General features: G+C 38.2%; 1 protein-coding gene across 2 annotated transcripts in view; it reads right to left on the reverse strand.

The window, feature by feature from the left end:
• ric1 (RIC1 homolog, RAB6A GEF complex partner 1) overlaps window positions 1-27180 on the reverse strand; it is a 113702-nt gene that overhangs the window by 29140 nt on the left and 57382 nt on the right. For both annotated transcript variants that reach the window (XM_078395941.1, XM_078395940.1), the window contains exons 6-17: window positions 25871-26004; window positions 24691-24782; window positions 23836-23924; window positions 22124-22268; window positions 19061-19109; window positions 18525-18680; window positions 14978-15181; window positions 14318-14356; window positions 14125-14235; window positions 9360-9449; window positions 7495-7655; window positions 1417-1555 (exon numbers count right to left, since the gene is read on the reverse strand). In XM_078395941.1, coding sequence (XP_078252067.1) covers window positions 1417-1555; window positions 7495-7655; window positions 9360-9449; window positions 14125-14235; window positions 14318-14356; window positions 14978-15181; window positions 18525-18680; window positions 19061-19109; window positions 22124-22268; window positions 23836-23924; window positions 24691-24782; window positions 25871-26004 — 1409 coding nt within the window. The remainder of the gene's footprint in view (window positions 1-1416; window positions 1556-7494; window positions 7656-9359; window positions 9450-14124; window positions 14236-14317; window positions 14357-14977; window positions 15182-18524; window positions 18681-19060; window positions 19110-22123; window positions 22269-23835; window positions 23925-24690; window positions 24783-25870; window positions 26005-27180) is intronic.

Raw genomic sequence — 27180 nt, forward strand, 5'->3', positions numbered from 1 at the left:
CTTTCTGTCATGGGCCTCCTCCAGTGCCATAGTGAGGCCCACCGGAAATTGGAGGAACAGCACCTCATATTTCGCTTGGGCAGCTTGCAGCCCAGCGGTATGAACATTGACTTCTCCAACTTTAGATAGTTCCTCTGTCCCTCTCTTCCCCTCCCCTTCCCAGTTCTCCCTCTATCTTCCTGTCTCCACCTATATCCTTCCTTTGTCCCGATCCCCCTGACATCAGTCTGAAGAAGGGTCTCGACCTGAAACGTCACCTATTCCTTCTCTCCTGAGATGCTGCCTGACCTGCTGAGTTACTCCAGCATTTTGTGAATAAATACCATTGATTTGTACCAGCATCTGCAGTTATTTTCTTATACTATCTCAAAACATAACATCTGCTTCCCTTACTGTTAAAGAGCAATTTAATAGATTAGAGATTTTAAATGTTCAAAAGGATCATATTTTCCCACCAAGATTTCTTGTAAGTTTCAAAATTAAGAAAGGGAAAATTATATTGGGGTATTGATTTATCATTCACAGCACTTTAAAAAAAATAATTACGGCACATCACTTTTGGTTTGCATATATAGAGAAACCTCAATTATATGTAATCCCTTTATCCATGTATGTATCAGTCACAAATGTAACAAATAGGAGATCTAGAGAGTCAACATTTTTAAAATATTATTTCTGCGGTCTCTGATCAATAATTGATACTGCAACAGCCAACCTGCAGTTCACAGTGCTTCTGCCTGCAACTTTACCACTGCACATATCACAGATCTTAGGGAAAAAGGCATACACCTTCATTCAGTTCTGTCAACTCAATGCTGTTGATAATGTTAAAAATGCAGGTTGACATATTTACTTTCTGGCAAGGGATATTCAAGTGCGTTGAGAAAGTTGCAGGCAGCAAATCATTGGATTGATCAGCTGTCATGAAAACAATAAAATTGACTGGCAGGATATCAAATCAGTCAGGTAGCAAGGAGTGAGAAGGAAAGGCCTAGCTATCTACACATGGAGAATCTTGGGTTTTATCAAATTCTGGTATTCGTTAGGGTGAGACCTTCTGGAAAAAGATGGATTCCTAGAAACATGCAGTGTGGAAACAGGCCCTTCAGCCCACCAAACTTACTCCACCCATCATGTACCCATTTAGACTAATTACATTTTATTTTGTCACATTTTTTATAGATGAGCAATCTTTGTAGTGCATTTAAAGAAAGAGCGTGTCCTATTTCAGTGAATCTATCCCAATATTAGTAATTTAAATGAGCTGTAAAATTTAAAACAAACAATCCCAAATATCTTGGGGTGACATGTGATCTGCTGCAATAAACTATGAATCAAAATACCATTTGTAAAATTAACATGAACAAATTACCATATGAAACAGTAGCATCAGAATTGCATTGACAGTAACTATACCTGCTGTGGCATTTTCAAGGTGATGCCGGTTTCTGTTCTCACAGAAGTCAAAGTTATTGATACCACAAGTGAAGGATGTGGGATGTAACGTGACATGGATACTTCTTGCAGAACCTGAACACTGGCAGTGGGATTAGGTCTGAAGTTTTAAGAAAACAAAAACATTAAAATAGCACAATAAATCTTTTCTCTAATAAACTCATGCTACAGTATGTTTTCTCACTATGATCAAAGTGCAGTAATACTTTACATTTAAAATTTCAAAGAAAAATCACATCAATGTTGGGTGTTAGAAAATAATTCCACTTTACTTAATGTCAGGATCAAACACTTCCAAGTGAAATAAGTTCCCTATGAAAAATAGCGCCAAAACTTCAAGAATTCTCCTATTGTTCTAATGAATTTTCATTCTATTTATTTTATGGTCTGAGTGAAATGGTTCATTTTGTTCAGAAAAGCTTGCTGATTTAGGATTGCGTTTTGCTGCCAGTGATCTGCTCTGGTGTTTACAAAAGAGATGAAATTCCTTCCATTGCTGAGACTTTGATTTGAACTTAGAACTTCGTCAGCAGTTCACCCCCATCGTTTCAATAGTAATTATAGGTGGATAACAAATGATGATCTTTCCAGCAATGCCCAGATCCTAAAAAACGAAGAATAAGGAAACAAATACCTTTGAAAATTTCAAAATTTGCATTTGGATCTTTGATCAACTGCTCTGAAGTACACACAGTACTTTACATAATTTTCTGAGTACTATCTATAGTGAGCATTATTTACTTAACATCCAATTGCATTATTATACATTTTTAATGCTTCACATTCTAGTCACTATTTTATAAATAACTGGATCTTTCACGTACTTCTAAAAATAAGTTTTATTAATTAATGATTCCATGTTCTATGAATTGAAACCTAGCTGACCAATCAGGTCAGGTCAGGCCCAAGTCAGGTCAGGTGTAACCTCCAAAAATACATTACAAGCCCAGGCCAGTCGAGCTGATCCTCACCCCAGCACCCCATCCAGTTTAAGACTAATAACTGTACGAAAGCAGCATCCCTGATATTGATACATTCATGGAAATGTCTGGTTCTGTTTGGGTTCGAAAAGAAACATTAACACATGAGCCAAGACTAGCTGCCGATTTTATGTGTGTGTAAAGTTCCACTACAAATCCTATAGTTTATAAAATGTAACTACACTTGGGATGAACAAAAATGCAATTAAATGGTGAAATAGTTCAATAACTTCCATTCTTTTTCAATAAGTAAAAAAGGACTTGCATCCTACATCATTCTTCATAATGGTTGGATATGCTGTGGTATCTAAATAATTCTGCTGTACTCACTGTTGTAATGTAGGAAACATAGCAGCAATGTGCACACATCAAAGGCGCACAAAAGCCAATTGGTCTATTTTAATGATATTGGCCAAAACTCTACTTATGGTCAAATAGTGCTGTGGTTTACTTGATGTGCACACAATGCCATAAATAGGGGATTAGCTCAATATCTCATCTGAAAGAATGCATTATCTTCAGTTGAAAGCTCCTCGGTCCGTGCAGTATTTTGCTCAATACTACACTGGGATATCAGCACCGATTTTGTCTGGGTTTTCAGATGGGGTTGAAAATATAAAATATCAGATGTAAGGAACTACAGTTGGCAAGAAGCTGTCCTTTGAATCTCAGTCCATTTTTGGACTTTTAATAAATCAACAGCAAACCAAAAATCTATTTTTAAAAACTGATTAATAGAGGTCTAACTAATAAAACTATAAAATAAAAGCCTTTCTAAAAAGGTTTTTATAAATCCTATTGATATTTTGTAGACAAGCTTAAATTACTAATGGCTCTTAAATTTGGTAGATTTTACTTCTCAAATTCCAAATTCTTGCGGGTTGTTTTGAAGGGCATTCACTAACTGTAAGCTATATAACTTAGTTCAAAAAGGATTTATTAAACCACATACAATTTCAAATGTCACCTTAAAATTGCTAACAGTGAATATAGCAACATGTATTCATATCAGTACTTATGTAAAACAATTTGTTTCTTGAAAAAAGAAAAGCATGTTTGCTTTTTGTTTTTCAGCATTTAAATAGTGAAGTTTGCTCTTAAAAATATCTTGTTAGGTCATGAATGATGATTAGAATACTTCCAACCTCACCTGTCTTTGTGTGCAGAAAAGAACAAAGTTTAACACAAAGATAAAGGGATGGAGGCAAATTCTGCTCTAACTCCATTTGCATATTTCCAGTTGACACCACCGCAGTGGGCCGCATCGCGAACAATGGAGAGATGAAGTGCAGGAAGGAGATAGAGTGTATAATAACATGGTGTCAACTCAGCAACCTCTCACTCAATGTCAGCAAGATGAAGGAGTTAGTTATTGATGCATGCAAGGTGGTGAACATACTGCAGTCAACATCAATGGTGCCAAAGTGAAAATAGTCAACAGCTTCATGGAAATATCACCACATTGAAGCTATGGCCAAGAAAGTACACCAACATAGTCATCAGCGCTAAAACAGGCTCTCTGGTCCAACATCCAGGCTGACTGACCAACATGCCTCATCTACACTTGTCCCACCGGCCTGTGTTTGGCCCATATGCTTCTAAACCTATCCTAGCCATGTTCCTATCCAAATATCTTTTAAACGTTGTAATAGTACCCGCCTCAACTACCTTCTCTAGCAGCTCGTTCCACCCTTTGTGTAAAAACCCTTGGGTTCCTATTAAATTTTCCCCCCCTCACCTTAAACCTATGTCCATCTCTACTTTCTCTGAAGATTAAGGAAGTTCGGCATGTTTCCAACGACTCTTAACAATTTCAAGAGATGGAACGCTTAAAGCATCCTACGGGGATGCATCTGTTTGGTTTGGCAATAACTCTGCTCAAAGTTATTACAATTGTTAATGCATGACCAGCACATCTATGAAGAAAATAGTTGGCCACAATCCTTCTAACGATACAAATTTAAAAAAAACTAAAAAGGAAACCAGTTTTGAGATGTTATTTACAGTTTCAAATACAGATTCAGAGCAAACTGTTTATTTGCTTACAAGTGTTGCAAACTCCAAGAGAATTGGCGCAGAAAGATTTGATGATTTTAACCAAGGAAAAGAGTATGTAATCAGATTAGGTTTAAAAAAATTATTTCTATTCAAAGTGATAAATATAGGTGCAATAATTTCATCTCAAAAAAGCTTGCATTCTTCGCTAAGCAGCCAGCAAGAGGTTCTACTGTACCATTAAACAAGCTACACCCAGTAAACAAATTACCTGTAATTTATTATTGCTCAGAGCAGCATGTCAGACAGTAAGTTAATGCATGAAAACTTGTGCCTTGAAGCTATAAGAATTAGACATAATCAGCAAGTTGAGGCACATTCAGTCTCTACAGCTTACAGCTGTTTAATGTCCTGTATCTGGGAAGTAAGGAGCATAACAAGAGTGTCTCATTCTTGAGTTTTATTACCTTTTGAGAATCTTTGAAATGAGCTGAAAATGTCTGAACCTGACAAATTAATTAATTGCATACCGTAAAAATTGTTAATAGTGCAATTTACCCGGAATATTATTTTTTGTTTACATATTGCATAGGTTTATAACGCTTCACTAGATGGGCGTGGACCCGTTGAGCCCAAACCTCTCCTGCAGCTCGGCAACCCTCCGTCCAAACCTCTCCTACGGGCCCGGCAACCCTCCCCTAACTGACGACACTCATCCACTCCATCCCCCCTCATCGGCCGCCATTCCGGCACTCCGAGCGGCAACCCTCCCTCAACTAGGCAGGCGCAGATCTGGTGGCCATCTTACGTAAGTATTAGACCAACGGGCCCCAACTGCGCAGGTGCGGACCTGTTGGGTTCCCTTTGTGACGTCGAAGACAGAGGTATTACTGCGCAGGCGCAGCTGACGGACAGGGAAAGTGGAAAAGGGATTTATTAAAGTCTAAAAAGTGAATAACTTTTAAAATATAACAACCATTTGAACCGCATGCCAATGGTGAGTAAGGTGAGCCTAAAATTGTTGCGCTATCGTGTACCGTTTTGACTGTATTTCGGGAACAAATATATCCACAAACACACAAATATACAAGATGAGAATTTTAGTAATATACTAGAACAAGTGTGCCCGTTCAAAGCGGGCCCGTTGGGCCCGTCCCCACACCCCCCATTCTCTCCTCCCCCAGCCCCACTCTTACTCTCCAAGTGTGCCCGTTGGGCCCGTAATGTAGCCGTCACAAGCTGAAAACTAAATCTGCACCGCAGCGCCCCCCTGAAAAAGGGGGGGGGCAGCGCTTTAAAACCTCTGTAACTTAAAAAACACGCGACCAAATTAAATGAAAATATCACGGCTGAGCGAGCGCGAGATTGGCGATTGAGGCGGTGCGAAAACCGTCGTGCTAGGGTCCGCCGTTTTGCTGCAATCGCTGTTACGAATATATCAGGCCAAACCACAAAAAAAAATGTACACAAGATCTGAGTTTTAGTATTATATAGATAGATAGATATAGATTATAAATGGAGTAGTCCAAAAGCAAAAAAAGTTTAAAGCCTATTTGAAACAGTTCTAGCTTGCATATACTGGTATCTCATTTAGTTCCGGAAGTGGCGGCGCTGCCCTGCAGCTGCGGCTCGCCGGCAGTCTGTTTGTCTTTCTTCTTTCTTTGTCTATTTGTTAGTGTTATATGTATGAAATAGCCTATCTTTAGCTGTGTATATGTGGGGGGTGGTGGGGGGGGGTGGGGGAAACCTTTAAAAATCTCTTCCTCAACGGAGATGCGACCCTTTCCGAGCCAGGTGCGGCTCGGCCGCGGGTCCTAACATCGCCCGGCGCGGCTCGGCCGCGGGACTTGGCTGCGCACGGTACGGCTGCGGGGCCTTCCATCGCCCGGCTCGGCCGCGGGATGTTTCAGCGCCCGGTGCGGCTCGGCCGCGGGGACTTGGGCGTGGGGAAGAGAGCGGAAGTTTTGTTGCCTCCATCACAGTGAGGGGGTGTTTGGAGTCACTGTGATGGATGTTTGTGTTGGGGTTATGTGTCTTGTGTTTCTTTTTTTTGTGTGACTGCTGGTAACGTAATTTTGTTCGGTACCTCGGTACCGAATGACAAATAAAGGCTCTGTATCTGTATCTGTATGATTAATTGTAGCGCGCTCAGTCCTGGAGGATGAACACTTACAAGAATATACTTTAAAAAGATATCCAATCAAGCTGTGCAGTGGAATCTGATGTAACATCAGGCCCTACAGGCACTTCCATAGCAACGAAACTATGATCTCATTTGTGAAGGATTTGGTATTAAATAAAGCACCAAGACTGCCTGCAAGGACAAGTATTGAATGGCTGGGGCCAATGGTGTGGCAGCTCAAGGCTAAGATGCAGTCTTCAGCATTGCACCTTGGTCAGCACCACAGGAATGAGCTACTGCTGAGGGCTGGCACTGGTTACTTGATATGTTGGAAGACCACCTCAATCATATGGTCACTCTCATCACTTCTCATTGCATATGATGGAAGCTGATGCCACCTCCTCATTTTGTTTGGTTGTACGGTGCTTCCCAGCCTGGAGATTCCTCTACAATAACAAGAGCAGCTGCTGATAGCACACAGCAATGCCAACACACACACCGTGCAGTCCTGAGTATCAAATCTCAGTATTGAGTGACCGTGCCACTCATCTTAACCCTTATGGGTAGCCATTGCATTTAACTCAGAGGTTCATACCACACTGAGCCATGCAACAATGAGATTGTTTTTAACTTTTCCATTGATGGGGGAGCACCATCTGAACCCTCAATCAAGCCCTTGGCAGAGTGGTGTGCAACAGCTCTCCATACATAATTCTACAAAGACCTTTTTTAGCGTTGTTTCCACAAGAGTTAATTTGTCTGAAAATGCATCCTTAGTACTAAGCACTACTATATTGTGGTTGCACTATAAGTTGTGTTGATCTTACAGAGCAGTGGGATGCCTCAACCACAAATCTATATTTCAGATGTCTGCATGCTTTGCATAAAGCAATCATACTTTTCAGAACACCACTAAACTACCAAAACATTGTGGTTACTCACCCATTATCATTCCGATCAATACTGTATAAGCAGATAGAGCAGTCTGCCCTGAACAAAATCACCATGTCCCTGAAGACATTTATTAATAAAGTCTCCGCCTGCACTTTGGTAATATGAGCAAACACATTGTCCAGATTGGACGATCGGAGATAAAGTCTCAGCTATGTTGGAAAGAGAAACAGAATAAAATTATTGCAATGTAAGTTCAGTATCAGACATTGAACAGCAAATATTTACAAGAATATTTTTTTGTAAAATGGTCTACTGTAACAATATGTGTAGAAAGAAACTGCAGATGCTGGTTTATACTGAAGATAGACACAAAGTGCTGGAGTAACTTAGTGGGTCAGGCAGCATCTTTGGAAAAAAAGGATGCCCTCTAGAGATGCTGCCTAACTTGCTGAGTTACTCCAGCACTTTGTGCCTATCTGCTATAACAATATGCTTGGTCCTGGAAGGTGTTCGGCTCTGGAGAATGGTTGGAGTTGCTCTTATCCAGGGAAGTGGATCAGAATACTCTTATGCTTGTGACATGGATTGCAGATAGCAGAAATTCTAACTATCTATCCGTGACATATAATGACATTAATAAAACAAAGAAGGGTCTCAACCCGAAACGTCACCCATTCCTTCTCTCCTGAGATGCTGCCTGACCCGCTGAGTTACTCCAGCATTTGGTGTCTACCTTTAATAAAACCAAGTTCACCCACTAACAGTGTGTGGGATATAGGTGGTAGCTAAAAACAATCCCCACAATATGGGTACTCTGCAGTAAGTGACTCACTTACTGACTCCCCAAAGCTCTTCCATCCTTTACATTCACAAAATACAATGCAGCAACTCACCAAAGCTTCTCTGAGGACTTTTTCCAAACCCACAATATTTACTGTCTAGAAGGACAAGGGCAATAGACCCACAAGAACACCACCACTGCCAAGTACTCAACTAGGTTACATACTATCACCACTTATGAGATATATTGTGCTTAATTTTCATTGCACATAATTACTGGAACTCCCTACACAACAACCATATGGAAGCACATTCATTGCAAGGATAGTAAAAGTTCAACTTGGCCCCTCACCAATGTCTTCCCACAACAATAAGGTATATGCATTGCCAGCGATGAATATAAAAACAAGGCTGATCTCCATATTCCACTGCCAAATCAATAGGTCTAGATATTTATTTGCATTTTGTGAAATCTGCATGGAGAAAAATATTCAAAATGTATTTTTTGGATAAACACGCAAAGTGGCGTATTTACGCTTCGAGTTTTTTAAGTTATTGTATCACTGATAATCCTGATCACTATCAATACGAGTTCCAAAGATATGTGTTTTTCTTTTTAACATTCCTGACTTCCTCTTCTCATTGTTTTCTTATGACAAGCAGTTTGTCAAGTTAGATACTTAATATGCACTTTATTTTAAAACAAGAGAAAATTAAAATGGGGGTGCCATTTCAAAGTGTAATGCAGGAACCAGGTTAAATTTGAGATTAGCTGGGATTAAAAAATTCTATTTTAGTGACAGGTTGGTTTGTTGATTGTCAGGGTTTTGACAAATCTTTAAATCCAGACTATTCATGACTAACCACACAGACTCTACATAAGCACTGGCTGTGTGTGACTGTTGGTACCAACTTCAAGGACCTCAGATCGTTGAAGACTCTTTATCTTTATCTCTGGAATTAATATAACTTGCATATCCATGAATGAGAAAACGTGATTTCCAAACAGAGGAAATGCTGGTTCCCAAAGTATTAGTGAAAGAGTTGGGCTTAGGCGTGATTCTCCTGCAGGGATTTTATTACAAATGGGCATAAAATTATCTTTGGTCATACTGGTCAAAATGTTCACTTACCTCCTCTTGTTGGTCAATCAAATTATAACAGGCTAAAACAATGAAATCATTCCACCATGCCAAACCACCGGTCACTGCCATATTTTGTTCCTGAAAAACAATAATAATGATTGGAGTCTTCATCAGATTCTGGAAAATTCATTCATAACAAAATAAGTACTCCAAGTCAAATTCTTTTAGATTATTGAGCACAAACAAACTGCTGGGGAACTCAGCAGGTCAGGCGCATCTATGGAACGAAATGGAGAAATTACATTTCAGGTCAGGACACTTCTTCAGCCTGATAGGGTAAAGGGAGATAGCTGGTAAAAAGTGATGATGGGAAGGGATAGGTGAATCCAGGTAAGAAGGGATTGTTTGGCAGATGAGGAAGACAATAATCTGTTATTATTAATATTGTTCCTTGTTCATGCAATTAAGTATTTGCAGGTGAAATCAAGTTATACTGGCAATACTATCTCCTTGTTGAGCATCACAAGATTGCGCTGAATTCAAAATTATATGGTCATTAAAGTTTTAAAGATATTTCTCTAGATTGTTCACAGAATTGCACATATTTATCTCATTTCAAAAGTGGATTTCCATCCCATCAGCTTTGTTACGAGTTATTAATGATCCTTATGGAATACTATCTATCACATCATGCTAATAATCTGTGAATCTGCCAAATTTTCCAAAGCTCCATACACTGCCACTCTGCCATAATCATAGCCAGGACAATAATCTTCCTTCTGTCTACATGCTTCTCCTTTAGATAGCAGTTTTCCATGTGATTTTATTAAATGTCTTCCGCAAATCAATATAAATATCATCTAAAAATATTTTCCAGTCTGTTACTTTAATCACCTCTTCAAAAAATGTAACAAGACTTATTGGCCATGATCGAGTCTTCACAAATCCATGCTGGATTTCTCTCACTGCCTGAAAATGGGGATATTATGATAATATTAATAATTATTATTTCCCATCTCATTCCCAACATTTGTTTGGCTACCAGACAAATCATTCCCTGATTTCTTTCTTAAAAAAACAGGATAATATATGTATTTTACCAATCTACAAACACTTCCCAAACCAAAGGAATTCTGAAAAATTACAACTGTCATTGAAATGCATCTGCACCCTTTGAAACTCATATGTAAACCATCTAATCACAGGGAACACTGCTTTGTAGCGTCATTATTTTCTTCATCGTTGTTATTTTGCTTGCGATTGTTTTGCTGGACTGATGATCTTGACTGAATATTAATTTTCTTAATGCTGTTCACTTGCAGATGTAATCATTTAATATAGCCTGTAATTAATTTATTCTAAATAAGCATTAGTTGTGTGGTTATCAAAATTACATGGAATGGCAGACATGAAAATGGAAAACGGTGTCACAATGTGATGTGCCTGCCAATAAAGTTTTGCAAGGGTTTTAGTCTACAACTGGCCATATTAGCACTGGAGAGGGAGAAGGGAAAATCGTAAGTGTCAGTATTACAGTATAGCAAAGGGGATTATAGAGGCATGAGGGAGGAGCTGGCCAGATTTGACTGGAAGGAGACCCAAGCAGGGAAGATGGTGGAACAGCAATGGCGGGTATTCCTGGGAATAATGCAGAAGGTGCAGGATCAATTCATCCCAAAGAGGAGGAAAGATTCTAAGGGGAGTAAGAGGGATGTCAAGGATTTAAAAATAAAAGAGAAGAAGCATAACATTGCAAAGAAGAGCGGGAAGCTAGAGGATTGGGACTCTTTTAAAGAGCAACAGAAGATAACTAAAAAGGCAATACGGGGAGAAAAGATGAGCTACGAAGGTAAGCCAGCTAATATATTTTTGGAGGATAGTAAAACCTTCTTTAGGTACGTGAAGAGGAAAAAAATTATTAAGGCAAATGTGGGTCCCTTGAAGACAGAAGCAGGTGAATTTATTATTACGGGGAACAAGGAAATGGCAGACGAGTTGAACTGGAACTTTGCATCTGTCTTCACTAAGGAAGCCACAATCTCCCAGATGTATTAGTGGCCAGAGGACCTAGGGTGACGGAGGAACAGAAGGAAATTTACATGAGGCAGGAAATGGTGTTGGGTAGACTGGTGGGACTGAAGGCTGATGTCCCCAGAGCCTGATGGTCTGCATCCCAGGGTACTTAAGGACGTGGCTCTAGAAATTGTGGACACATTGGCGATCATTTTCCAATGTTCTATAGATTCAGTTCCTGTGGATTAGAGGATAGCTAATGTTATCCCACTTTTTAAGAAAGGAGTGTGAGAGAAAACAGGAAATTATAGACCAGTTAGTCTGACATCGGTGGTGGGGAAGATGCTGGAGTCAATTATAAAAGATGAAATTACGGAGCATTTGGATAGCAGTAACATGATCGTTCCGAGTCAGCATGGATTTACGAAGGAGAAATCATGCTTGACTAATCTTCTGGAATTTTTTTGAGGATGTGACTAGGAAAATGGACAGTGAGAGCCAGTGAATGTAGTGTGCCTTGACTTTCAGAAAGCTTTTGACAAGGTCCCACATAGGAGATTAGTGGGCAAAATTAGAGCACATGGTATTGGGGGTAGGGTACTGATATGGATAGAAAATTGGTTGGCAGACAGAAAACAAAGAGTGGGGATAAATGGGTCCTTTTCAGAATGGCAGGCAGTGACTAGTGGGGTACTGCAAGGCTCGGTGCTGGGACCGCAGTATTTACAATATACATTAATGACTTGGATGAAGGGATTAAAAGTAACATTAGCAAATTTGCAGATGACACAAAGCTGGGTGGCAGTGTGAACTGTGAGGAAGATGCTATGAGGTTGCAGGGTGACTTGGATAGGTTGTGTGAGTGGGCGGATGCATGGCAGATGTAGTTTAATGTGCATAAATGTGAGGTTATCCACTTTGGTGGTAAGAATAGGAAGGCAGATTATTATCTGAATGGTGTTAAGTTAAGAAAAGGGGATGTACAATGAGATCTGGGTGTCCTAATGCATCAGTCACTGAAAGGAAGCATGCAGGTACAGCAGGCAGTGAAGAAAGCCAATGGAATGTTGGCCTTCATAACAAGGGGAGATGAGTATAGGAGCAAAGAGGTCCTTCTGCAGTTGTACAGGGCCCTAGTGAGACCACACCTGGAGTTTTGGTCTCCAAACTTGAGGAAGGACATTTTTGCTATTGAAGGAGTGCAGCGTAGGTTCACGAGGCTAATTCCCGGAATGGTGGGGACTGTCGTACCTTGAAAGACTGGAGCGACTGGGCTTGTATACTCTGGAATTTAGAAGAATGAGAGGGGATCTTATTGAAACATATAAGATTATTAAGGGACTGGACACGCTCGAGGCAGGAAACATGTTCCCGGTGTTGGTGGGGTCCCGAACCAGCGGACACAGGTTAGGAATAAGAGGTAAGCCATTTAGAACGGAGATGAGGAAGAACTTTTTCACTCAGAGATTTGTGAAGCTGTGGAATTCTCTGCCTCAGAAGGCAGTGGAGGCCAATTCTCTGGATGCTTTCAAGAGAGAGTTAGATAGAGCTCTTAATAATAGCGAAGTCAGGGGATATGGGGAAAAGGCAGGAACGGGGTACTGATTGTGCATGATCAGCCATGATCACGGTGAATGGCGGTGCGGGCTCGAGGGGCCGAATGGCCTACTCCTGCACCTATTGTCTATTGGACATGAAAATCAAAATTCTGCAGATATTAGAAATCTTAAATGAAAGAAACAGAAAATATTGTACACCCCCTGCAAATCAGGCAGACATTGTGCAAAGTGTTTCAGGTTAAAGATTGATGATGGATCTTCAAGCTTTACTTTCCATAGATGCACCTGACCTGCTAGGCATTTCCAACACACTGTTTTTATTGGCACTGGACCTGCAGGTACAGCATGGAATGGAAAGTGTTTGATTTCCCAACATTGATATTCCTCACCTTGAAGTCCCCCGGAACATAAATGCAAAAAATGGCATTCAAAATCAGTTGCACAAAATTCTCATATCTATTAACGATGAATGGTGCAATCATTAAAGAAAATGCCATTCTCAGAAACACAGTTTCTGAATCGGAAAGCTGAAAAATCTCTCAAGATACATGTTCCTTCAGATGGAAAGACATCAGAATACAGAATCAGGTTCAAGTCAACTCGAACATTGATCAGACAGCTTGCTGACAACTTACTACAGAGATTGGAAAAAAAAGTGGAAATCCAAAACAAAAACAGAAAACATTGGAAGCACACAGCACGTTAAGATGATTATATTATGTTGCTAATAATGATAGGGTGGAGAGAAGCATTGGAATGTATGAAATAGGGTAAGACAAAAATTGTCACGGTAGCAATTACTTTAAAAAATAGTTAGAGACAGTCAAGAAAAATGAAACAAAACTGAAGTAGAAAGGCACTGCCATATCTATGGTCAGAGGAGGAAAAAGGCAATTACCCAAAATCTGTTTAATTTGATATGAAGCCTGAGGTCGTAATGTAGCCAGATGAAAGATGCGTGTCTGTTCCATGAGATTAAGTTGGGGATCTCTGGAGTAATGTACGAGATTAAAGATAGATCGGTTTGAATGGGAACAGGTCAGAAAATTGAAATCCAGGGCTACTGTAGAGGCTCATTTTGTGAAAAATAGCTCTTCAGTGAAATACCCAAGGATTTCTGTGGACGCATATCTTAGGAATACAATGCTATTGGGATGGGCACAAAGAACAATCAGCAGGAAATAAAATAAAACCCTCAAAAATAAAACTGGACAACCGTTCTAATGAAACCCAATGCCTACCTGCGTAATATTTCCAAAAAGTTTCCATTTTCTTGTAAACAAAGCGTAGTGTGCAATTCCATATTTGCCTGCCACAGCAACACATTGACCCAGATGATCTATTGCTGCGAACTAAAGAACATCAGAATATAAATGAAATCTTAATTAGCCAGGTTTCTTGATTTCATAATTTACTTACTGAAAAAAATCTCACCTTTATCGGCCAGTTACTTTCTAGATAGGTACTGTGGATCTACAAAAAGAGAAATAAAAAATTGCATAACCAAAGGATAGAAAAACTGATTATAGAAATAACTGTATTTAATTCTGCCTCTGTGAATTGTACTTTCCACAAATCAACATTTACTATTTCCTTTCCCATTGGAGAAGGCAATTCATTGCTGGATACAATTATGCAAGAACCCTACAGTATAATAGGGAAGAGACTCAAGGAATATTAACTCGTCTTATAAAGCTCAGCATCCCAGATGATTAATTCTGGATTGTAATGAATATATATATTATATTAATTGAAAAGTATTTATGATATCGAGGGAACTAAAAAGCAGAAGTTCAGCTATTAAAATAATCCTTTGTTCGTCTGGTCAAAATTGATTCAAAAGACAAAGTGAATGGCACCATGTTATGGAAATACAATTAGTCACTTAATATCTCTCATCAGATTTGGAGACAAGGACTGCACAAATCATTCCCCAGATAGCTAACTACTAAAGCCTTCAAAATAGCAAAGTATTTTGATGAATTCAAAACTGATGTCGAATCACTAGTCTCTAATAAATATTTAAAGAATACACCACAGATAAATCTTGCAATGACCATCAAGTAAAGTAAAAAATAATTCAAAAATTATCACCTGTACAACATGCCAGTGCCTGTGTCCTAATAAAGTGCTTAAACCCTGAGGAATGAGAATGTCATCCAAAAGAAGGTTCTTTTCCCTGACTGGCTGGTGGCCTGAATTTGCTGATGCAGTACTTGAATTCTGATGCTGCAAGGCATCACCACAATTCAAATACAGTCGATCCTCCCCTTGCAGAAGTACTTGCTCCTGGTTATTCTGAGAAAAATGATTGTAATAAGTGTTAAATATTTTAATTGTCCATTCATAAAGATTTTTTCAAATATATTGATAATTATTTCTGCAACTAAATCCCTTACAAGTTTTCACAGTAGTGTAAGTTATAGGTTTGTAAATGGTAATGTTGTTAACAAATTTTAACATGGCTAAAAACCAAAATAAGGGGGATACAAAGGAAATTAAAAATAAGATAATTCATAGGTAAAAACGCAAAAAAACAAACAAACCAGAAATCAAACTAGAGATCAGGCGTGTTCTGCAATTCAATAAGATCATCCACAATCCGTGTTAAATTTCCTATCCGATGCCCAGAACCTTTCAAAAATCTCTCCACCTTAGTCTGGAATATAGTCACTGAAATCCCGACAGTCAAAGGTAAAAGAAAAAAAATCAGGAAATGTACCACCCGAGTTGAGAAGAAATTTTTCAACTCAGTCTTAATGTCTGACATCTTATCCAGAGACTCTCACCTCATTTAAGGCACTAGTGGAAACAATATCTCAGCATTTATAGTCTCCTAGAAACTTGTATATCGCAATAAAATCTACTCCATTTTTTCTAAACTGCAGAGTGAACTGCCATTCTCAATATTTCACAAAGATCAAATATCTTATCATGGAAATAAATCCAGAAAATGCGTGACCCAAGGGAAGTAAGGCTGCCTTTTGACAGGAGACCAAGATTGCACTTGGCGAGATGCCGTCAGCATGAATGCTTAACTCATGATGAAACAACTGATAAAATTTTATCAGCCCAAGTTGGTATGTGGATCCCATTGTCAGTGCTAAACTGTTCAAACACGCCATAAGCTGAAAGGGAAAGTACTCATTCATACAAAATCAAGCTTTCTGTATTTATTGGCATTTGGTAATTTCACCAAAAATTAAATTTAATCGCAGAAATAACACAATGGCTCCAGTCTGTCTGGTTCTATTCCTAATAGTCGTAAATATCACAGGAATAAAATGCAATAATAACCTTTTAGAATGATGGTAGGCTCAGATGATTTGTCCACCAAAACACCTAGGTTTTGTAACAAATTAATATCAAATAAATTGCATAGCTCATGTAGCAGGAAAAGGTAAAGATGGTACAATCATATGGGGAGGTTATGTTAATCAAATTGTCATGGGTGTGATTTTTGAATTGTAAAATAAACATGGCTCAAGACAAATTTTGGCAACTTGCAAGGGAACTGTAGTCAGGGGTTGATGGCCTGTATAAGAGATAAAAAAAGTGAAATATTTAAAGTTGAAGAAGACATTGAACAGAGTTGATCTGTACAGAGAAAGCGAGAGAGGGGAAACAAATATATACCATAGGTTACAGTTAAGGACTAAAGCTGTGGAAGGTCCAGAACACACACACAAACATACAGCACAGATATAAGCCCTTTGCCCACCGCATTCATGCTGACTGTCAAGTCTCTGTACTAATGCAGTTTATTATCACTTGGTGTGTAACCTATGGCTTTGGTGATTCAAGAGCTGCTGTGAGAATCTCTGGTGAATATCTTACTCTGCCAGATACGATGGTGGAAGCAGATACAATTGTGGCGTTTAAGAGGCTTTCAATAGGCAAGTGAATATGCAGGGAATGGAGGGATATGGATAACATACAGGCAGAGGAGATTAGTTTAACTTGGGATCATGTTCGGCACAGACATTGTGGGCCGACGGGCTTGTTCCTGTGCTGTACTGTTCTCCAGCACTTTCTCATGCAGTGAGTTCCAGATTGCAACTACCCTCTGGCTGAAAAAAATCTTCCTCAGATATCCTCTAAACATCTTATACCTGACAATAAACCGATGCTGCTTAGTTTTAGATACCTATGCTATGAAATATAGTTAAGTTTCAATGAGGTCCCCTCTCATCCTTCTAAACTCCAGCGAGTTGAGGCCCAGTGCCGTCAAACGCTCATCATATGTTAACCCACTCATTCCTGGGATCATTCAGCGTGCAAGTATAACCTGTTTCAAGCTGTCATCACTTTAATCTTCTGACTCATTCTCATTTCTGTCCCCTCAAGACATGGCATCCTACACAGGCCCAATCAAGCTCAATGCAAATCATTTCACCTTTTTATTATACACTTTGCAGTCTTCAGGGATTAAGTTCAACAAATCATAACCATCATCATACTTCCAGAGGTCAACTACTGACAATGAATCCAGTGGTAATGTCAAATTCTAAGTGCTGGTTATCTTACTTTAACACAGGAAATATTCATCAAGTCAATCAGCAGGTCAACCCAAACCAGAAGAACATTCAAATCACTAATCTTCCACGAGAATTGAAAAACATTTGAGATAGAACAGATTTTAAGCAATTTCCCATTTACAGTGACTTAATGTAACTTGGACAATAAAATCTTGACCCATTCACATGCTCTTTATTATTTATGCAGTTTCCTTGTTTAATGTTTCCTGGATTTTACACTATCACATATTTTATTTTATTCTTTTCTCTCTTTCCCATTCCACTTGCTTAAAACCGGTTACATCTTTGATGTTTCTCAGTTCTCATGGAAGATGATTGTCTTGAAATATCAAAACACATACCGACTGACCTCCTGAATATTTCCTGTTTTTAAATAAAAGGAATCCAGCACTCTTAAAATATGACTTAACCAGTCTTCTAAAGGTTAACAATTCACAGAAAAACACATTTTCTATCCGATGCAAAAATACAGCAATCACCAACCACATCAAGTACTTCCAACCAGAACAAGAATAAACCAGAACAAAACTCATACAAAAGGATGAATCAAATCAAAGCAGTTGGGGAGAAAAAAACCTCCTGGCTTTCTTTTGTATTTAAACATTTAAATTCAAAGTTAACAAAACATAATTCATGGAATATTCAGATTCTTAAATTGTAATTTTAGTTGAGGAATATAAATTGTCATTTCAGCCGTGAAGCATTTTATTGAATAAACCTTCCTTTTAACCTGGCTTTAGAAAGTACCTCTCAGCAATTTTAAATGGTTGAAATGCAAAGAAACAAAGACAAATCTGAAAATCAACAAAATTCTGGAATGCATACATTATGTAATACATGGAAACATCTTGCAGAGTTTTACTAGCGGTTTACAAAAGCAAAATGGTATTCTCTCCAATAGCTGGTCTATCAATAGATAGTAAGACATTTTAGTAGCCAATGAAGGAGACGGTAGCATAATTTAAAAAAACATATTCCAATATAAATTTACTTTTCATACAGATACAATAGAAAACGGAAGTACAATAGATGAAACAAAGATGTAGCCACTAGTTTGCAATTAATAAAAATTGTTAGCTACCAAAGTCTAGCTTGGAACCTACCATGCAGGGATTGACTGTTAGAGCGCTTTTGATGAATTGGAATTGAAGAATTTCTGCTTGCTGTATCACACTTTTATTTTCCAGGTCACTTTTTATTTGCTGATTGTTGTTATCACTGGAAATTGCCCAAAGGTGGTAACCTTCAGCACCCCAGCTCTGTGAAAATATAATGTAACATAAGCAAAACAAATAATTCTAAACGTCGAGTATAGAAGAAACAAGGAATATCAGTTTTGTTCCAATCAATGAGAACAATACGTTCTTTCACCTCAGATGAATTTGAGTTAACAATGCAAAAATAATTCAAACCACAACTCTGAATCACTCACTATTTGCCTTTTTTTGAGTAAAACTCTTTTTATGGTGCAATTGCAAAAAATAAGATTAGTTTGGTGGTCTGGGCCAAAATCGTTTCTCACTGTGCATCAAAGTTTTCTTAAATGTGTCTCTATTTAATATGTAATGCATTAAATGGCAGCATAGCCTAAAAAATAACATGCATTATGATTTCTAACACTGCTCTGATTTTTACTCACCATAGAGCTGATTTTAATGGGCTCCTTTTTTGTGCCATCAGAATAATGCCTTCAAAACAAGTGATTAATAGAAATAATTAATTGAAGCAATGCATAAAGTTTAATGATTTCCAAAAACAGCTTTCATCAGTTCATCAAAATTAGCTTTCAGTCATTCTTTTCTATTTACGTATATTTAAGATCTTTAACTTGATCAATACACTTTAATGAAAGCCCAATTTCACATCATTATGGTCAGTAAAATGCTGCTTGGGTGATATCTACATAGTTAAATAGACAGGTTCATAGAATATGAAAAGTATCCTATAATTGACAGGATCAATTTTCTATGGCAGATAATATACCACTGGGCAACTTGGAAAACTAGATACAAATAAATTCCTAATTATCACCAACTTTGTCCCAGAAAATTAAAAATCAATTGGATTCCTGCTGGACATTCTCATCAAACCAGCTTTGAGTGCCATAATGTAACTTCAACAATAATTATGTCATTCAAAATTAGCTCTCATCTGCCCAATTCTCAATCTCTTTAAATCCATTCAGGGATTAATCTCACATATGGTTTATTCTCAAATTGATTATAGAATCAAAAATTATGTTTTTTCCTGCCATGTCAAAGAAAATCAGAAATCACATTGTCCTGTCAGAGCTTTGATGGTCTTTGTAATGATAAATCACAAGCCCTAATTGTGACGAATTCTAATCTACATACAAAGGATTACATAACACAAAGAAAATTAAGCATTTTTTCCTTTTCTAAAAGTAACAATTCTGAAATATTATTCTGTAATTCGATAGTAGTATTACACAAGCGGGGTCAAGGAAAGAGCGTTCACGTCATGGCCCTGTTTCCATCAATCTTTCCACCACTACGCACAAGAAGTGCAAGACGCCATTGTATGCTGATGCCGAGAAGTGTGTTCAGCTCTGGCTGAACAATTTCTAATCTTGTGATAAGGACTCGATAAGAAGATTACACAAGTACTAGCTACTTTTCACAAGAGCCTAGACAGAAAGTTGGCAAGTTGTTTTCGATGCATCTCTAATGTGCCAAATCTTGTTCTTAATATAAACTTTTGACCAGAAACTGTTTGATTGCAATCAGGGTTTTGACCTTGACCATGACAGGTTTTCCATCCCTAACCTGAATGACGAGATGTCAATTATGGTGTCTCCGGTCTCATCTTAACTAGCACTGTTAATTTAATTGAAAGCAAACTGGTCAGATCTCACAGTTCTACGGTAGGTAGGCCATTTGCCAGGTGAGACAACAGCAACAAATGAATTAACCATCAACACAATTGCAACATTTCTCTCTACCCCTCTCATATTTCATTGTTGGTGAAATGTTGTTTACACATACTTATTCTCAAAATCTTACACAACAAATTAAATTTGCAATTTAAAAGAATCTTTTAGCTCTCTGATCAATTTTGTTTCTTATTTTGATCCGACTTTCTGAATCTCCCAGTCTCTCATTTCCTCTGCACATTTTAAAAAACTTAACTTTCTGACTAAGAAGGTTTTAGTAACTTCTTTTAACCTTTTCACTGTACAATACTCAAACTTAAAATAAAATTGGTTATCAAAAATTACAGCAGGCTCTTGATTTGGACAAGTCAGCTGAGGAATGGTTAATGGAGTTTAATGCAGGCTAGGACTATATTCAAAATAATGAGGGGAGTTCAACATTTGTACAAAATAATGAGAGGAATATATAGGGTAGATGCACAATCTTTTACCCAGAATTGGTTCTTACCCAAGAACCAGAGGTTTATGGTGGGGGGTGAAAGATTTAATGGGAACCTGAGAGGCAACTTTTTCACAGCTGCCAGAGGAGATAGTTGAGGTACTATAATAACAATTAAAAGACATGTGGTCACGTACATGAACAGGTAAGGCTTAGAGAGATATATGGGCCTAACACGGGCATTTGGGACTAGTGTAGAAGGGGCATCTTTGCCAGCATGGGCAAGTTGGGTCAAAGAGCCTGTTTCCATGCTGTACAACTATTTACAACGGTAAAGGCACAATATGAGTTCTGGAAAGTATAGCCAAGCCCCCATAATCTGCTGAAGAGCTTTCTTTCTAATTGTATTACAATATATCAGTATACAGTTGTAACAAAATGTGACAAGCAATATACAACAGGATAACATACAATAATGAATTATGTGGCTTCAGATGCAAAATTGGAGAGTTCAACTAAAATTCCAGAAGTAGAAAGTATAATGAGGTATTATATCTTACCATATATTTCTAGTGTTAACTAGCCGGGCGTGGACCCGTTGGGCCCAAATCTCTCCTGACGGCAACCCTCCGTCCAAACCTCTCTTGCGGGCCCGGCAACCCTCCCCCAACTGACAACACTCACCCACTCATACCCCCTCAACCCCCCTTAAAACTCCCCCTGGGCCGGGAGAGGGGGGGGGAGAGGAAAGGGGAGAGGGAGCGACTCACTCTCTGGCCCCGTGCGCAGGGGAGCTCTCCTCCCCCCTTCATCCACAACCGTCACTCGCCCCCCTGCCGAGCAGCAACCGTCCTCCAACTGCACACTTGCGGATCCGGCAGCCATTTTACGTAAGTATTAGATCAACGGGCCCCAACTTCACATTTGCGGACCCATTAGGTTCCCATTGTGGGAAATACGGAGGTAGCCAATCAGGACGCGCCGCACCCCACGTGGGTGGGAGGTGGTAGAGGCAAACAAATTTATTTAAGTTTAAAAAGTGTTTTTTTTTTTAAAGCTTAAAAAGTGAAAACATTTGAAAATGCAACAACCAGTTGAACTGCAGGCCAATGGTGAGTAAGGTGGGCCTAAAATTGCCACGCTATCGTGTACCGTTTTGGCTGTACTTCTGGAACAAATGTATATATTAACAAGATGAGTGTTTTAGTGATATATATATATATATATATATATATATAGATAATCAAGTCATCTATTGCTGCACTTAAATTGCCTAATACCTTAAAGCTAGTTTATGAATATAATTTTCACCCTGCTCTCACTCCATACAACAATAGTGTAAAGCCAGAATTTCTTAAGGAAATACTTACGCAAAGTCACCACCTAATGTGCAAAATAGATGAGCGCCAAAAACACTCCACAAAGATAAGCCTCCACAGTCCCACGTCACCATAGCAACACTCCAATCGGGTGACCATTTGACCAATTTCACAGCCCCAGTTTTATTCCAAATATCTGTCCAAGACAAAGACAGAAATAAATATTGAAATCCTGTACAAACAGTAAAACTCTCAATATACAGTCACACAGAGTTTAAATAGTTTACGTATCATATTTCTCTACTTAAAGTTAGCTTACATACTGACTGCTCTTGGGTAAATTGCAGTTCAGTAAAGGTTGTTGTTCTGTAGCGAGTTCCAATCTGGATTATTTTTCTTTGTATATTGAACAATGTGCTACAATTTACAGCAACAACTCTCCTAACAACACCCGCCTGTTAGTTGACATGTCCTTTAATGTATTCGTTTTAAAAACCTTTTTGTGATAAGTACACACTAACAATGGTGCAGCCAAAGATTGGGGATCTGCGTCAACAGAACGTCAACGCAAGCAATTGCGCATCTCTAAATTGTGTCAGATTAAAGCACTGTGAAATAAATCGCTCAATGTATGAGAAGAAAGTTTAAATACATTGGTGGTGAAGGAGGAGGAGGAGCAGGTTGCATTTAATGCGAAATCAAGAAGAGAAATAAATCAAAAAATAGGGACAGAAATGGGAGAGGCAAAACAAAGGAAGAGTAGGAAATAATTACAATATCATATTTTAAAATCTCTATCTTTTAAAACCCAAAGCAAAAAGACTCAATAGTTCAATGGTGCTTTATTCCACGTTTCTCACAGTTAATTTTCAGGGTTTGCAAGGTTATTTTATAATTATGAACACCTTTTATATTGTTATAAATACATATGTGGACACAGGCAAGATTGATCATTTTGCAATGAATTCTGTTTCTTTCTATCGTGTAGATGCAGCGCAATATTCAGTTTAATGCATTTCAATTTTGTGCTGGAAATGGAAGAGGTTCTTGAAAAACTAAAGCAGAGCAGAGCAGTACGGAAGCATTTGCACGGAAATGTAGACCTCATTAGTTGCAATGATGTTTTGATGGAAAATTATGGCTAAGTCCATAATATTTTTTTTTTAAATCTTAACTGGGGTCCAATTAATTTTGAGCAGCAGAGACGGATCAGTGCAATTGATGGCAACTGAAGTTATACACTTTTGTTTGGTCGTGGTAGGGGTGATGAAAACCGTTTCGAAGGACAAAGATTACCTATCCAAAAGTGTTTCTAATGTCATTTTTAAAAACAATATTGAAAATACACGACGACATTCATTTAAGTTGCTTATGTCCTTTTCAATTATTTAAAACAATACTTATTACTTAACTGTTTTACTGAATAAGGCTAAAATGAATTTTAATTAAGAACTTGTGTAGTGTAGGAAGGAACTGCTGTTGATGGTTTATACCAAAGATAGACACAAACTCAGCGACTCAGGTAGCAACTTTGGGGGAAAAGATTAGGTGATGTTTTCTTTTTCCTTTTATTCTGAGATGCTGCCTGACCCACTGAATTATTCCAGCATTTTTGTGCCTATCTTTAATTAAGAACTTTAAAGCCTGGATTAATTGCTTCACCATTGATTTCTATGTTTTGTGGATCTGATCAGTTAGGGAAGAAAAACATTTATCGTAGGATTGCATTTGTACAAAGCAGAGCCATAAAGTCTCATACCTACCAGGGTAATGTTTTGGAGTTAATTCCAACTTGTGGGATAGTTGCATGCTTCCTGTGGTTGTATCCATTGTGTAAACTAAAACAGAACCACTAGTGGAATGCAAAATAAAATCAATTGCCAGAGGATATTCATACATTCATTCCATTCATCACTCGGAGCCTTCTTTTGACCCACAGCTTAATACCGTTTACAAGGTTATCATCATGATGCAGAAGCATAATGCTTATTTGTTCTTGACAATAAATTTCAGATTTAGAAAAGCGAACAATCAATATTTTCAATCACTATCATCTGATTTGAAAGGGCAACTCATTACTGTGTTTATTTTTTTTGATCTCACGTTCATTAAAGATGAATTCTTGCATTTTACAGTGATTTCATGCAGACGGAAGTATCATTCTATGTTAAATAAGAACAATAATTAAAAGTACTTGAACAACATTTTTTGTACAAGTTGAATTATTTTAGCTACATCAGTATCATCTTCAATTATAAACCCAAATTGGCTCTTCATTATTTTCCAATTTAAACAGCAGCTTCTGCCTCAATCATTCCTCACGGTTAAGCTGATTCTATTATTCTTGATTTCTCCTTTATTTTTGTAATGATCCTGAGTTTGTTCCTTGGTTACCAATTTACTAAATTGTAGAGATGCTCTGCCACTATTCTTCTTTGAAATGCTTGTGGAATTCTTACATTTTCATTTCCCCCTATGCCCGTAAGTCCCGAACATGCACGTTTCTACAGAATTATGGTTTATTGAGGTACCAAAATCTAACACGTATGCTGTTCATTACTGGCAATGTTTTTTATGCACAGTTTAAGTTTTAATGTTAACAAGATAAGTTGACTTACTTTGTACAGCCAAATGCCATCAATTTGTATTTGTTGTTAATAGCCACACAAGTACCATCAGTAACCTCTTGCGCCCATACACCATGAAAATCCTAAAAAGTAATATTTTAATTTTGCAACGAGCTGCTGAAAACAGTCTTGTCACCTTACAATAGTGTTTAGCATTCTGGCAATATTAAGCCCATTTAACCAGAAGCTGCATAAACAAATCGAGGTATCCTACTTCCTCCGCAGGATATTCATGGTTCCGTATGTTCCACTATCCTACTCATAATATTTCATCGCGTTAGTTACAAATGCAATCAATTCAATGTATGCATGGGTAAAATATCTCTTGGCCATACTAATAATTAGTCAAGGAGGAAAAAAAAAAAAATGACAGGCATTCCAGGTCAACTTGCTCAGTGGTTCCACTATTTGTAGGTAGTGCATGAAATATGTTTTTTAAGATACCATTTAAAAGTGGCAGCAGGTAGTGTAATACATTCAAGAACTTTAGACATTACTGATGTCCTAAAAATGTTATCAAATTATGAAGAAGAAAATCGGGATGATAAACAAGACCTGGCTAATTTAGAGAAAAAAAATCAGGAATTATTTATTGAACCCATGTATCAAATATGATTTTATCCAAGCTACAGGCAGCCCCCACATTACATATTCCTAGAAAAACGGCCATTTTAACGCATACCTATTTTTCCTGTGAATCCTATGTTAGAAGCGAAGACATGCAGGTTAATTGGACTCTGTAAATTACCCCTAATGTGCAGAGAGTGGATGTAAATGTGGGATAACATAGAACTAGTGTGAATTGGGGATTGATGGCTGGCATGGACTTGATGAGCTGAAGGATCTATTTCCATGCTCTACCTTTCAATCGATAAATGTGATCCAATGGAATGTCTTTCTCTCATATTAAGCCAAATTTTTAGCAATGACAAAGTGATTCACTACTGTTATTTAACAGCAGAGGCCAACGAAATGTAGAGTTTTGCATACAAATCCCACAATTTTCACCAAAATTATGTTGCTGAATTAAATTATGTCTTGCCAAATGACGGAATTATTCCTCTAGGTAAGGAAGGAGCCTTACACCCCATGGTGTAACTCATCTGTTGCACACTGTCCAGAAATATACTTTAAGGATTTACAAAGTAATACAATCTAAAGCTTATTTTACCTCAGCTGTAAGTTTACTGGACACAGGAGTAATGAAACCAATCCGACCATCATCAAAAACCACAGCAAAACCATCAAGAGTTGCACAGTATTCCATATCTTGGATACATACACGCTCAAAATCTAATGAAGGACCTGTCGGGGGGGTGAAAAAACTTAGTATCACGGTACGCTATATAAAAACCATACCAGGGTTTAAAAACATTAAATACTGTGTTGTATGGCCATACATCCTAAACCAGTTAAAGAATTATTCATTAATAAAAACAAAAATTGTTCAAAATATTTAGCATTACGATAGCAACTGGAGACAGTGAAACACAAACTTGCATTTTAGTGGAAATGTCAATGAAACTGCCAACATTGCTCTGCACTACAATCATATCATATCATATATATACAGCCGGAAACAGGCCTTTTCGGCCCTCCAAGTCCGTGCCGCCCAGTGATCCCCGCACACATTAACACTATCCTACACCCACTAGGGACAATTTTTACATTTTACCCAGCCAATTAACCTACATACCTGTACGTCTTTGGAGTGTGGGAGGAAACCGAAGATCTCGGAGAAAACCCACGCAGGTCACGGGGAGAACGTACAAACTCCTTACAGTGCAGCAACCGTAGTCAGGATCGAACCTGAGTCTCCGGCGCTGCATTCGCTGTAAAGCAGCAACTCTACCGCTGCGCTACCGTGCCGCCAATCTTGCACTATTCTGCTGCTTTCTGGTCTTCATACTATTTATCAGTATTTATGTATGCTATTTACTCTGCCAGCGTCATGTGAACAGGAAATATCATTGCACTCTGGTGTACAGACAATAAACTGATCTGTATCTGTAACTTGCACATTTCTATGGACATATGCAAGCAAAGACAAAAATCCTTATAAATACTGCCAGCATCTAATACTGGACATCATGTAGATTAAATTATGTCTGACCAAATTCTCTTTGGATGGAAAAAACCTTCCTTAAAGTATTACTTATCTGTCATATATTGTCCAGGGATAGTGGGAAGACAGTAGTTAATGTTTCAGGTTAGACCATGTATCAGATATTCTGCTTTCACAGGGTATTTTAGACTTAGTGGTCTCTCTGGAATGTTGAAAAAGAGGGAAGGAAGTTTGTAGTGTGGATTGTAATGTGGAACCCGAGGACGGGTAACTTATCAAGGATCTGTGATGGTAACATTGATTCCACATATCACCGAGGGCTCAGTCAATCATGGTGGGCCAAAATCTTTAGTTAAAGATAGAGATTATAATATTTCCCTCCATTAATTTATTTAAATAATAGGAAAATAAAATTT

The sequence above is a fragment of the Rhinoraja longicauda genome, chromosome 3, assembly GCF_053455715.1.
Source record: "Rhinoraja longicauda isolate Sanriku21f chromosome 3, sRhiLon1.1, whole genome shotgun sequence".
NCBI classification, from domain to species: domain Eukaryota; kingdom Metazoa; phylum Chordata; class Chondrichthyes; order Rajiformes; family Arhynchobatidae; genus Rhinoraja; species Rhinoraja longicauda.